Genomic DNA, 13171 nt, shown 5'->3' on the forward strand with positions numbered 1-13171 from the left:
ATAAAAAACCAGTTTCAGTTTCTGTCTATTGCAATACCCTACTGTCATTGACTCCTGCTTTTAAGTGCTTACACCTATCTTGGAGTTAGTCCGTATCTTTGTCAAATACTGAGTTTTGAAAGGTAATGATCCCCGAATTAACCTCAACAAGAAGCCAGCCAACAATCCCAGTGATAAGATGTCATTGAATAGGGCCCCTAATGCACAATGTGAAAACATGCCAAAGCATATTGTTGCCGACTAAACCCATAATAGCTGGCAGGAATTGGCAAGTTCTCAAGTCTCTTTGAAGGTTCAGTAGTAATTAGTTTTGATTTATTAATGCGACACTCCCATGCAGAGTATTAAAACCCTCATCTGTTTATGATACTTATTGAAAGTATCATCAAGCTCTCTGACTAATTCCATGGGATCCACTGTTTACCCCACTTCCTTTCAACACTTAGCCCAATCTTTTCCTGTTAGGGAAGGAAAAATTTCATTTTGAATCCCGACATGCTTTTGCCCTGGTATCAGCCAAGGCTCATTGGGGGAACACTCCCAACACTGTCAGAACTTTAAACTCATGCTTTACTCCAGGGACATTTGGGAGAGGCTGAGTCTGCCCTTCCTAATGAATACAACTGAACCGATTTGTTATATTTGAAGAGCAGAAGAGTTTATCTGAGCCAGTATTTATCCTTTAACCAGCATCACAGGGAAAGATGATTTTATCCTACACTTATAATATTAGAGACCACTCAGCCCATCATCCATGTTGACTCCCAGAGGAGTAATCACATCAGTCCCATTCCTTCCCTACTAACTTCCATTGAAAATACCAGCACATCTTTGGGATACGGATAGAAACTGGAACCCCCACTGAAAACACACACAATCACAGAACAAACTTGTAAGCTACACACAGACAGCACTCAAGAACAGAATCATACTTCTTACCTGGAGCAAAGAGGCAGCAGTACTAACTGTTGTTCCACTGTGTTGCTACTGTCACAAACTATCTGTTGCAGTATCCATATTACAGACGGTGACAGAAGCTTAAAGTAAACTTACTGGTTTAATAGAGCATCAGAACTTCTTAAGGTTGTAAAATTAACAACGCAGAAGCAACTAGCTATTTCTGAGTGACATTAGCAGCCTCCTCGCCAATCAGGTGCAGATTTATGCTGCAGACTGTGCTCATTATCAGTTGATTTGTGCTACAACCCTCTCACAGTCTTGCATTCTATCTGCTGGCACTCTTGTTCACGCTGATGATTTTGCTCAACATTTTTTGGGGAGTTCTGTAAGCACAGGACTGGACTGCAATTTGGTAAACTGGTTTGCTATTGTCACATGTACTGAAGTAGAATGGAAAACCTGTCTTGCATACCGTCCATATAGAACAGCTCATCACAATGGTGCAGCATTGAGATAGTACATGGTAAAATAATACCAAATGCAGAATAAAGTCAAATAAACGCTTCTTGGGCTTCCAACCAGGTACAGATATTAATTATAACTAATGATTTGATGACAGACTGCCATCTTCATCAGGGATGATGCCCAGGCCATGTCCAGTCCGGTGGTATTTATATCCCTCTAGTCCATCCCACCTGATTGGTTAGTCCTCATCCAATCAGGTTTCTGCTCTCCCACCTTGTTTACAGTCGAATTCCAGTTCTTACTTAGAGCGAGACCTTCATCTTTGTTAAAATTCTTTTCCTCTAGTTTTATTTCAATGGCTTCCTTTACCAGGTGATCCCAAAAGCCACTGGCGTGGCACAGTAGTTTCGTGCTGTCGAAGTCAGTCCTATGGCCATTATGAATGCAGTGTTCTGTTATCGCTGATTTCTCTGGGTGACCCAAATGGATACACCTCCTGTGCTCCTTGATGCGGGTTTCTACCGTGTGTCCCAGCTGGCCACTATACGTTGCTCTGCATTCACAGGGAATCCTGTAAACACTAGCTGACCCAAGTCCCAGGGTCATCTTTGACCTACATAAACTATGATTTGAGTTTCCTTATGAGTTTGTGGATGGTATTAATCCAGTATTTCTTCAGGATCCTGGCGATCCTTCCAGGAACCTTGGAAAAATAGGGAAAACAGGGGTAGCGATAGGTTCCTCCTCATTGTTAGGTTTCCTGGCTTTTCCGTCGGCTTGACTGAATGCACAACGTTTCCTCAGAACAACTACAAGGTGAAGGAAATCAATTGAGTGGATACCTTCTTCAAGGAGCACAGAAGGTGCATTCCTTTTGGTTACCTGGAGAAACTGGCAGTAGCAGAACATTTGCAATGGCCATAGGATTGACTTTGAAAGCACAAAACTACTGTACTTATTCAAACAAGAGGACACGAGTTGAGAGTTAGGGGGCAAAAGTTTAAGGGTAGCACGAGGGGGAATTTCTTTACTCAGAGAGTGGTAGCTGTGTGGAACGAGCTTCCAGTAGAAGTGGTAGAGGCAGGTTTGGTATTGTCATTTAAAGTAAAATTGGATAGGTATATGGACAGGAAAGGAATGGGGGGTTATGGGCTGAGTGTGGGCCACTGGGACTAGGTGAGTGTAAGCATTGGCATGGACTAGAGGGGCCGAGATGGCCTGTTTCCGTGCTGTAATTGTTATATGGTTACTGCACCAATGGCTTTTGAGACCACCTGATAAAGGAAGCCACTGAAATGAAACTACAAGGGAAAAATTTTGACAAAAATGAAGGCCTTGCTCTAAGTAAGAACTGGAATTCACTTGCTAACAAGGTGGGAGAGCGGAAACCTGATTGGATGAGGTCAAACCAATCAGGAGGGATGGACTACAGGGTTATATATACCACTGGACTAGACATGTCCAGACATCATCCCTGATGAAGATGGCAGAGTTTGTCAACAAAACGTCAGTACAGGGATACCTGTACCCATCTGGCAGCCCGAGGAGAGAGTTTATTCATCACATATGCCAGGGAAGCACTAGATCCGTTTTCAGAATAAATTGTTACAAGTACAGGTAAGGTACACTGGCAGACATCAAGGTGCAGGATCAGAGCAAGGTAGACTGAGAGGTAAAGAATGCATTTTATTGTACTAGGGAAAAATTCAATAGTCCTAAAATAGCGGGATTAGGAGCAAAAGGAGATATCCAGATGCATGTTGTTACGAATGTGCCACAACTCTGAGGGGCCGAAGGGTACAAAGTAGCCCCCTCCTTTTCGAGAATCACAAGATTGCTATTAATTCGGATCTGGGACCCAGGAAATGAGAGAGAGACGTTCAGAATACACAGGTTTGGAATGTGTCCTGGCCCCAGAAAGGCAGAACCATTGATAACGGCCATTGTCTCTTGGAGACGGAATTGTGTATTGAATACTGTACTATTCATTGAAGCCCTCAGGGAATGACCAGAGTGGGCTGGTTGAGGGATTGCATCATCCCAACCTGATTGACATCTGAGACCCCGTGAGTAAGGATAAAAGAGGGTCTGGGGAACAACCCCTTTAGACGCACCAGGAGAAACGTATGAGACCGGTGGGGGCTTGTGTGTGTCCATCCTTGCCTGGATGACAAGTCTTCCACGGAACGGCCTTGCTAAAGGACGAATACGGATCAAGATCGGATAAAGGAAAGCTGGCAAGTTTCTAAAAATCTGTCTCTCTCTCCAACCAAAAAGCTGCAGCCTGAATGAACTGAGTGACTTTTATATTTCCATCGGACAATACATTATCCCCTAGACGACGACAGAGCTATTTCTTATTGATTATTATTATACCCGCACTTTTAGATCTAGTATTGACGACGTATAGTATCTGTATGTTTGCATTGATATTATTTTTGTGTATTTTTACCAATAAGTACTGTTAAAAATAGTACCATCAGACTTCAACGGACCTCTCTATCTTTGCTGGTAAGTGACCCAGTTACGGGGTTCGTAACAATGTCTGGAAAGTTCATGTAAACTTACCATTTAGCATTTCAGCATTTAAATCAGACTGGACCCAATACGAACAAAACAGAGCAAAGCTACCTTGACAGAGTATGAGAACCCCTGCAAAGCTGGGGTCATGGAGGCCAATTGATCTCAAAGACATCACGTGGATAGTTGTGCCCATCACACAGCCAGTGGAGGCAACTTTTGGCAAGTGACAGCCATCACGATGTGGGAAAGAATCCAGACTGACCAAGGAAGAAAGGGGAAGCATCTGGGAACAAGTAACACTGGGTGGTCTGTGCAGGGTCAGGATGGGGCTGGAGATCTGAGCTCACACAGTTGAGGAGACCAAAGGTTTCTTCCTGAGATGTGGGGGCAGGACTCCTGCTTCAGCAGGCTGACAAGGCAAAATTATAAAACTCCCCTGGGTTCCTCAGGCCCCTGTGGATGTCGTCAACAGCACACTATTAAAATAACAATTCCATATGGCCACATTCTAAGCGCTTTTGACTGGACAAGAACGTAGGCATCCAATTTATACAGTAAGGTCCCACCAACAACACAATAAATTTCAGATCATCAGCTTGCAATGACGTTAATTGAAGGATAAATGTTAGCATGGTCACAAGAAATAACTCCCCTGTTCTTCATATGAAGCAATACTATATTTTGCTTCCACCTATGGGGTAGTAAATGGTCACCCGATTAACTTCTCAGCTGATGGTTGGCACCTTGGATGCTGCAACATTCCTTCAGTACTCCAGCTTACACTTGGGATGTGAAGTGCTGATCATACTGCTCCTCGGTTTCCTACCTAATCAAAAGCCTACTCCTATCCAGGAGGAACAGTATAAGGGAAAGGCTAATACAGAGGACAGAATTTTCCAGAAAATAAATTTTAAATATACAGTACAAGAAGTGGTGGATTTAATTTGTGTTTAAGACAGCATAATGTGCTTGGAAGTATAAGGAGTGAGTTTTAAACTAATACTATTTACAGTATGCAAGATTTGGAAGCTGCAGTGCAACTACCACCACCTCTACAATTTCCCACTAAAATCAGCTTTAAGGCCTTTCATACCTGGAGAGTGATTCATTAACCCAGACCATTTTTAATGTAGTTGTGATTATGCTTACAAATTATAAAGCACATAATTAAATTCTCCCATTTTTACATAATCAGTTCAGGAACAGGGGCAATGTCTCTCCATTAATGGCCAATTGGGTTTGGAGTTGTGGGAGCACAAGAGACTCCAGATACTGGAATCTGAAATAAAATACAGCTGCTGGAGGAACTCAGCAGCGTCCAAGGAGGAAATGAGACTCTTCATCTGGGCCAGGTGAAGGATCTTGTCCCAAATCTTTGGCTGCTGTCCACTTCTCTCCATTGGTGCTCCATTTTCCAATGAGCTTCCCCGGTATTGTGTGTTGCTCTTGGAGTTGTGAGTGGTGGGCAGTGAAAAGCTGACATTATCTTACAGGAAACGTCAGAAAATGAAGAGGATAAAGATCATGCTTAACCCTCTCACACACACACTTCCTGCAAGCCAGTTACTGGGCTACAACCACAAGCACCAGGCTGGTGACAGAAGGATCAACGTGTGATGTGAGAAGCAGAAGAGAGGAGCTGGCAAGTGATTAAAAATAGAAACCCAACAAAATAATACAGCTGAAGAGTACCTGTCTCTGTGGAAGGGCCCCATATGCTCAGAACCTGCTCCCTGACCTGAGGACCCCAGGTGGCCAAAGTCTCCGTCCCAGTCCTGTGAACAACAGGTTCCTCTGTGTCTGAAGAGGGCTTCCATGCCAGCACACTCACGGTCTGTTTCTGCGGCCTGAAGACCTGGTCCTCAGTTTTAGGAAGGAACCTATTAAATGCAAAAGGATACATGCATCCTCAACTCAGTCAAACAATGAATCCACAGAGCAGCTGTAGAAAAAGCACAGGTGGCCAAAAGCACACTGACAACACGCTTTCAGAGTCGCTGCCCCTTCAGCTACCGAAGATGTGCAACAGCTTTCTTGTGGTTCAAAAGCAAAAGAATTCAATTAAAGACGTTATTAATAACACTTTTTTGGACTAAATTGTGGTAAACTATCATGGTAAACAGTGGAGAGGCAAGTGAGGGCAAAGTGGACTCAAGAGATGTGCCCTGCTGGTGTGCTGCAAAATCAACACACTTGGAACTGGAGCTGTGCTGGTTGGAGTGGGCAATTCGGAGGGGAGAAGGCAGGACGAAGGAGTTACAGTGCCCGTCCAACTTACCCAGATGTGAGTGTGGATCGCTCTGAGCGCCAAGCCAATTTGGTGATGCCGAGAACGGCTTCTTTGGCAGAGAAATCCAGGTCCAAAGTGAAACGCTGTGTGGCGTGTTCTAGGCCCGAAGTGATTCGCCATGGCAAGGCCCGAGTCCTAATGCGAGCTATAATACACTGTTTGGACAATCTAAATGCCAACCGAGATGGACTGTAAAGGCAAGGGTGTCAGGAATCAGGCGAGGTTGGATCGCTTTAAGCGCTTAACCAATTTGGAGAGGTTGAGAATGGCTTCTTCAGAAGTGAAATCTAGGCCTGGAATGATTCGCCACAGCGGGGCCCGGTTCCTCGTGTAAGGTTTGGACAAAATAAACACCCGCCCAGAGAGTCTAGTGTCTTCTCTCTCCATGATGCTCAGTCTATGAGATGCCCCTGGCTGCTGTGGTTTGTGTCTGTGAACTATGCAGTAATTTACCCCACTAATACGATGAACTAAATACTGAGGCTTTGGGTCTACTCCGATCTGCTCCGGGGATTCAGATCTAAGGACTCAGTTTGGTCCAGAATGCTGTTGTTACTCTTTGCTTCTGTTGTTTGCATAATTTGTTTTGGGTTTTTTTCCTCTTTCTCTGTGGGCACTGCGGAGTTGGCCTTATTTTTTTTTTAATTGGGTTCTTTCGGGTTCCTTGCTTTATGATTGCCTGTTAAGCAAACAGATCTCAAGGTCGTATGATCTATACATTTTTTGATAATAAATGCACTTTGAAACTTTGAGTCTTTGTATTGTTGATTTCCCTCAACTCCTCTCAGATCAAGGAGACACCATGGTCTTCAGCCCCAGCACTCTGTACCTGGTTTCATTTCATTACTGTTTTGCAACTCAAATGGAGCAGGGTAAGGGCTGCTGCCTACTGGAATGGGAAATAGAAGGGAAAAGCCCACAGATGGGACAGGGGAAGGGGTGGTATCCATTGTGGTGGGCCAGGCTAGGGGCTGCTGCCCACTGAAATGGGATAGGAAAGGGTTGGTGCCCATTACAATGGGGGAGAGGAAGGGGAGGAGCCTGTATGATAGGGCAAAGGAAAGGTAGTGCCTGGTTTGCACGATATTACCAGCTATGAGTGCAGTCCCACCACCATCAGTTTACATCAGCAGCCCAGACTGAACACAGTTCTGGCCTGAGCAAACAATACCACCAGCCAATACGGAAAAAGAAGTGAAGGGCATTGTTGTCATGTGATTTCCTTTCCATTTTAGGATTACAAAAACAACCATTTCGCCCCTCCAGCCTGCACTCAAATTGATTATGGCTGACCAATATGCTATTCCCTCATCTCTTCCTCCACATTGGCATCTGGCCACCTTCCCTAGGCCCAATGGAACTGCTGTATCTGTTTCAGGTTGAAAATCTAGTGATCAGCTTTCTCTACATCTCTGTGTAAGGGTCTAAGGTGCCTTTTTCTAACCTTGCTGTGTTCTGCCACTGCAGGGCTCAACGGCAGTCATTGGCAGAGTAGCTCACCGTTCATCCAGTTTTCTGTGCACTTCCTTCAGTCGCTCCGTGGCTGAGCTCCCTTCACTCTCGGAGAGTGGCCGAGGGGACGAGCAGCCCACATCTGGGTCAGGCAGGGGACTGGCCATCTGTGTGGATTCACTGTCAGCAGCTGGAGGTGATGAGGTGTCCTGCTCCCCTGAAAACTGAATAGGACACTGGGAGTAGAGTAGAAATGGACCAGGGTATTCAGCCACTATGCCAGTGCACAGGGCTGCACGGGGGCCAGAGTCTTAAGAACATGAGAAATAGGACCAGGATTAGGTCATTCGGCCTATCAAGCCTGCTCCACCATTCAATAAGGACTGATCTGGCTGTGGACTCAGCTCCACATACCTTCCCTCTCTTCAAATCCTTAATTCCCCTACTGTGCAAAAATCTATCTGTGTCGTAAATATATTTAATAATGTAGCCCCTGCTGCTTCCCTGGGCAGAGAATACGACAGATTCACTGCTCTCTGGGAAAAGCAGTTTCTCCTCACCTCCATTCTGAATCAATTTCACTGAATCTTGAGGCTATGTCCCCTAGTTCTAGTCTCATTTGCTAGTGAAACCAACTTTCTTGCCTCTGCCTCAGGGGTTCCCAACCTTTCTTATGCCATGGGCCCCTCCCATTAACTGAGGGGTCTGTGGACCCCAGGCTGAGAGCCCCTGCTCTATCTTATCTATCCTTTTCATAATTTTATAACATACCATCTCATTCTTCTGAATTCCAACAAACCGCATAGTTGCTCCTTCTAGAATCAGCTCATGAGCAACAAATGAGCAACAACCACACATCTGACTTGCTTATTAGTTATTGTTTCAGACCCAATTTCCCTAACACTTGGCTCTACTGAAGGTGTTGCCCTTCGAGTCATGGAACATAGGAATCTACAGCACCTTTGAGACCCTTCGGCCCACTATGTCGTGCTAACCATGTAACCTACTCTAGAAACTGGCTAGAATTACCCTACATGGTCGGCACAACATTGTGGGCCAAAGGGCCTGTAATGTGCTGCAGATTTCTATGGTCTATGGTCTACTGCATAACGCTCCATTTTTCTAAACTCCACATACCTATCTAAGAGTCTCTTAAAAGACTCTATTGTATCCGCTTCTACCACTGTCGCTTGGCAGTGCATTCACACACATCCACCACTCTCTGTGAAAAACCTACTCCTTGTACCTACTTCCAAGCATCTTAAAACTGTGCTCTCTCGTGTTAGCCATTTCAGGCCTGGGAAAAAGCCTCAGGCTATTCACACGATCAATGCCTCTCATCATCTTATACACCTCTGTCAGGTCACCTCTCATCCTCCATTGCTCCAAAGAGAAAAGGCAGAGTTCATTCAACCTATTCTCACAAGGCATGCTCTCCAATCCAGGCAACTTCCTTGTAAATCTCCTCTGCACTCTTTCCATAGTATCCACATCCTTCCTGTAGTGAGGTGACCAGAACTGAGCACAGTACTCCAAGTGGGGTCTAACTAAGGTCTTTTATATTGACCATTCTCTGGCATATTCACTGCATTGAGATGTTCCCTGGGCAAACTGGTCCAACACTATCAGCTCAGCTTGTGTTCATATGCTTGAATAGTCCAACCTAATGTGAACCTGCACCAGTGTCACTTCAAGTGAGGCGTGTGAGGGGGCAAGTGCTGTATTACTGGAATGATCAGTGTCAACAGTCTTGGTTGGTGGCAACTTTTTTTCCCCAGACCAGGGTAACTCAGTGCTGGAAATAACTGGGCAACTTCCTGATGAACTGGAGAATGGTGCAGTCACTTGGGACCCGCTGGAAAGTGTTGCAACACATGATCCTCGTTCATGTCACTCTCCCATCTTGCTATTAATTATCTGGCTTGAGAACAGCGTAATGAGGTGAAATAATGCAAGGTGATTGTTAGGACAGTGAGACAATTATAACAAACAATGGGAAACGAGGGAGAACCCCACAGCTCAAGGCAACAGCAGCTGAAACATGGCCACCATTGGCAAAAAAAACTGTAAAACAGAAAATGGTCAAGGGACAGAAATGAAAGGAGCACAAAGCTCATGGAGGTTGTCGGGGAGGAGATGGGTATAGAAAGGGGATGGGGTAGCATTTCCAAAGGGGGGGGAAGGTAGGTGAGGATCAATGATGGAAAGGTCCAGTTGTAAGCTGGGGTGGGGGCTCCAGGGGGTTGTTTGAGCAGAAGGTGATTGAGGCTGTAAGGTGGGGACAACAGGAGGCTGGAGGGAGTAACTGCTTACCCAGGGGAATGTGGCAGACTTGCCCAGCTGCCACTGCAGGTGTGCTGTTGATTGATGAATCCGAAAGATCTCTTGCTGCTGCTTCAGGAGGAGCTTCCTCTCCTGGTGCGCAACCCGGCAGGCATTCCGGAGGTGCCGGATCTCTGCCTAGAAATGGGGATGGGTAGGTTAAACCCCAGCAGGTAGGCAGCTAACCAATTAGACTTCAATCCTGTCACCAAAGCTGAGCAGACGCAAGACATTCAATCTCCTCAGTTCCAGGAAAGCAATTTAGATCTTTCATTTTCGTGGTGCTTTTTAATCATTTCAAGACAAGCCAACACACTTTAGCTTGTGAAATGTCTTTGAATAGCTTTCACTTGTGTGTGGTGTCAAAATAATAGCAGGCATCTGGTTCTCCACAAGCAACAATGTGATAATGACCAAGTTATCAGCTTACTGATTGCAAGGCGAGAAAGTAGAGAAGGTGATAGAGGGAGACACAAAGAAAACTGCAGATGCTGTGGTCAAAGCAACACGTACAACAGGTCGGGCAGCATCTGTGGAAACGAGCAGTCAATGTTTCGGGCTGAGACCCTTTGTCAGGGAGAAATCCCCACTTTTCTCTCCAAATCACATCGTAACATTTTTTGGCCCCATTTCAAAGAGAATAGGCATAGGCTCTGTATAATTGACTCATCCAGACCTCTGCGCCTCTGACACAGCAGCATCTCCCCAGCATCACAGCTTCGGAAGCCACCACGATCTGACTCAAAAGGCAAAAACACAACCCAACAAGTCATGGTTAATAGCAAGTGCTACTTTAGCATCACCAGTAGTTACTGTTCAGAGTTTTGCTGTCGGTTAGGACTCGGAGTGATTGTTCTAGTACTAAAAGTACAGGCTGAGTTCTATTGGCAATTTCCTATCATGATCTGCCAGTGAAGCCTATACAGAGTTCTAATGTGCACAGCATCTTGCTGTCTTAGATCTCATGGTGGAATGGATAGCAACAGTATCCACAAATCCATTCATATGGATGAGGGCTATACAGATGCAAACAAAAAAAGCAAGAATCAGGCAGAGATTGGACCAGAAATCCTTACAAAGGATTGTGAGAACAGCTGAGAGAATCATAGGGGTTTCCCTACCATCTAGCCTACCATTCCCTACCAAAAGTAACATTAGCAAATTTGCAGATGACACAAAGCTGGGTGGCAGTGTGAAATGTCAGGAGGATGTTATGAGAATGCAGGGTGACTTGGACAGGTTGGGTGAGTGGGCAAATGTATGGCAGATGCAGTTTAATGTGGATAAATGTGAGGTTATCCACTTTGGTGGCAAGAACAGGAAGGCACATTACTATCTAAATGGAGTCAAGTTAGGAAAAGGGGAAGTACAACGAGATCTAGGTGTTCTTGTACATCAGTCAATGAAAGCAAGCATGTAGGTACAGCAGGCAGTGAAGAAAGCTAATGGCATGCTGGCTTTTATAACAAGAGGAATTGAGTATAGGAGTAAAGAGGTCCTTCTGCAGCTGTACAGGGCCCTGGTGAGACCCCACCTGGAGTACTGTGTGCAGTTTTGGTCTCCAAATTTGAGGAAGGACATTCTTGCTATTGAGGGAGTGCAGCGTAGGTTCACAAGGTTAATTCCCGGAATGGCGGGACTGTCATATTTTGAAAGATTGGAGCGACTGGGCTTGTATACACTGGAATTTAGAAGGATGAGAGGGGATCTGATTGAAACATATGAGATTATTAAGGGATTGGTCACACTGGAGGCAGGAAGCATGTTCCCGCTGATGGGTGAGTCCAGAACTAGAGGCCACAGTTTAAGAATAAGGGATAGGCCATTTAGAACAGAGATGTGGAAAAACTTTTCCACCGAGAGAGTGGCGGATATGTGGAATGCTCTGCCCCAGAAGGCAGTGGAGGCCAAGTCTCTGGATGCATTCAAGAGAGAGTTAGGTAGAGCTCGTATAGATAGCAGGGTCAAGGGATATGGGGAGAGGGCAGGAACGGGGTACTGATTGTGTATGATCAGCCATGATCACAGTGAATGGCGGTGCTGGCTAGAAGGGCCAAATGGCCTACCCCTGCACCTGCTGTCTATTGTCTATCGGGGACATTTATTTATCGGCAGCACTGTATACGTAGGGCCATTAGTATTATTAACGATCCCACCCATTAATCCATCAACCTCTTTGACTTTATACCACCAGGCAGGAGAATACAATGCATAAAAACAAGAGGGGTTAGGATGAGAAACAGTTTCTTCTGCCAGGCCATTAGGCTTCTGAACTCCCTGCCACATCACATTCGAAGTCACATGTTAATCTGTTCCGTACCTTATAATAATTAATATTAATACACCTTAGTTTGTTACTTATGTGTGATTCAAGTGTAGATTTTATCCTTACCTTCATACATATTCATGTGTTATGTATACTACTGTGCTTTACACTCTGTTTCGGAGAAACTTTGTCTCATTTCTATATACATTATATGGTTATACAAGTTATATACACGTATATAGTTCAATGACAATAAACTTGACTTTATACAAAATTCAGCAGATGCTGTAATCCAGAGCAAAAGACAAACCGCCAGATGAAGTCTGGTCAAACAACATCTGTGGGGGCAAAGGAAGAGTTGACGTTTCAGGTGGACACCTGCAGAGTTCCCCCAGCAATTTGCTACATTCATTCCATCATTTGGTTTTTAATTATTTAAAGATGTTTTGACTTGTTTTAAAAAATGCCCTTCATTTCTTTAATTAATTGAGAGACACAGTATTAAAAACAATTCACAGTTGTCCTGATGTACAGTCTCAACTTGAAATATTTCTTTCCCTCCTGATCCACTGAATTTTTCCAGCAGTTCAGTTTTTGCTCAAGTAAACTACAGTTATTTCTAGGCGACATGGCTACAAAATAGGGGGACAATAAGTCTAAACTGAAATGTGTGAAAGTTTCTTCTCTCAAGGGAGAGGAAATCTCTGGAATTCTGTCCCCATGGGAGGCTAGATTATAATTAAGATGGAGATTGAGAAATATTTGAAAGATCAAGGAACTTAGGAAGTGGATGAACTGTCACAGAGGAGGAGTTGAAAGCACAAATAAACCATGATCATCTTGAATGGTAGGGCCGGCTTGAGAGGCCTGCGGCCTACTCTTGCTGCCATCTCCTTCTGCTTCCAAGTGGCAAAGCTGAGGCACTTGTCAACGTCTCCAAATGTGTTTTGTGT

General features: G+C 44.7%; 1 protein-coding gene across 1 annotated transcript in view; it reads right to left on the bottom strand.

Moving 5' to 3' along the window:
• LOC140730167 (uncharacterized) overlaps nt 1–13171 on the bottom strand; it is an 85791-nt gene that overhangs the window by 39158 nt on the left and 33462 nt on the right. Inside the window, exons 9-11 of the mRNA XM_073050292.1 lie at nt 9944–10090; nt 7679–7854; nt 5581–5768 (exon numbers count right to left, since the gene is read on the bottom strand). Of these exons, the coding sequence (XP_072906393.1) occupies nt 5581–5768; nt 7679–7854; nt 9944–10090 (511 nt within the window). The remainder of the gene's footprint in view (nt 1–5580; nt 5769–7678; nt 7855–9943; nt 10091–13171) is intronic.

Source organism: Hemitrygon akajei, chromosome 7 (assembly GCF_048418815.1).
Source record: "Hemitrygon akajei chromosome 7, sHemAka1.3, whole genome shotgun sequence".
Classification (NCBI taxonomy): domain Eukaryota; kingdom Metazoa; phylum Chordata; class Chondrichthyes; order Myliobatiformes; family Dasyatidae; genus Hemitrygon; species Hemitrygon akajei.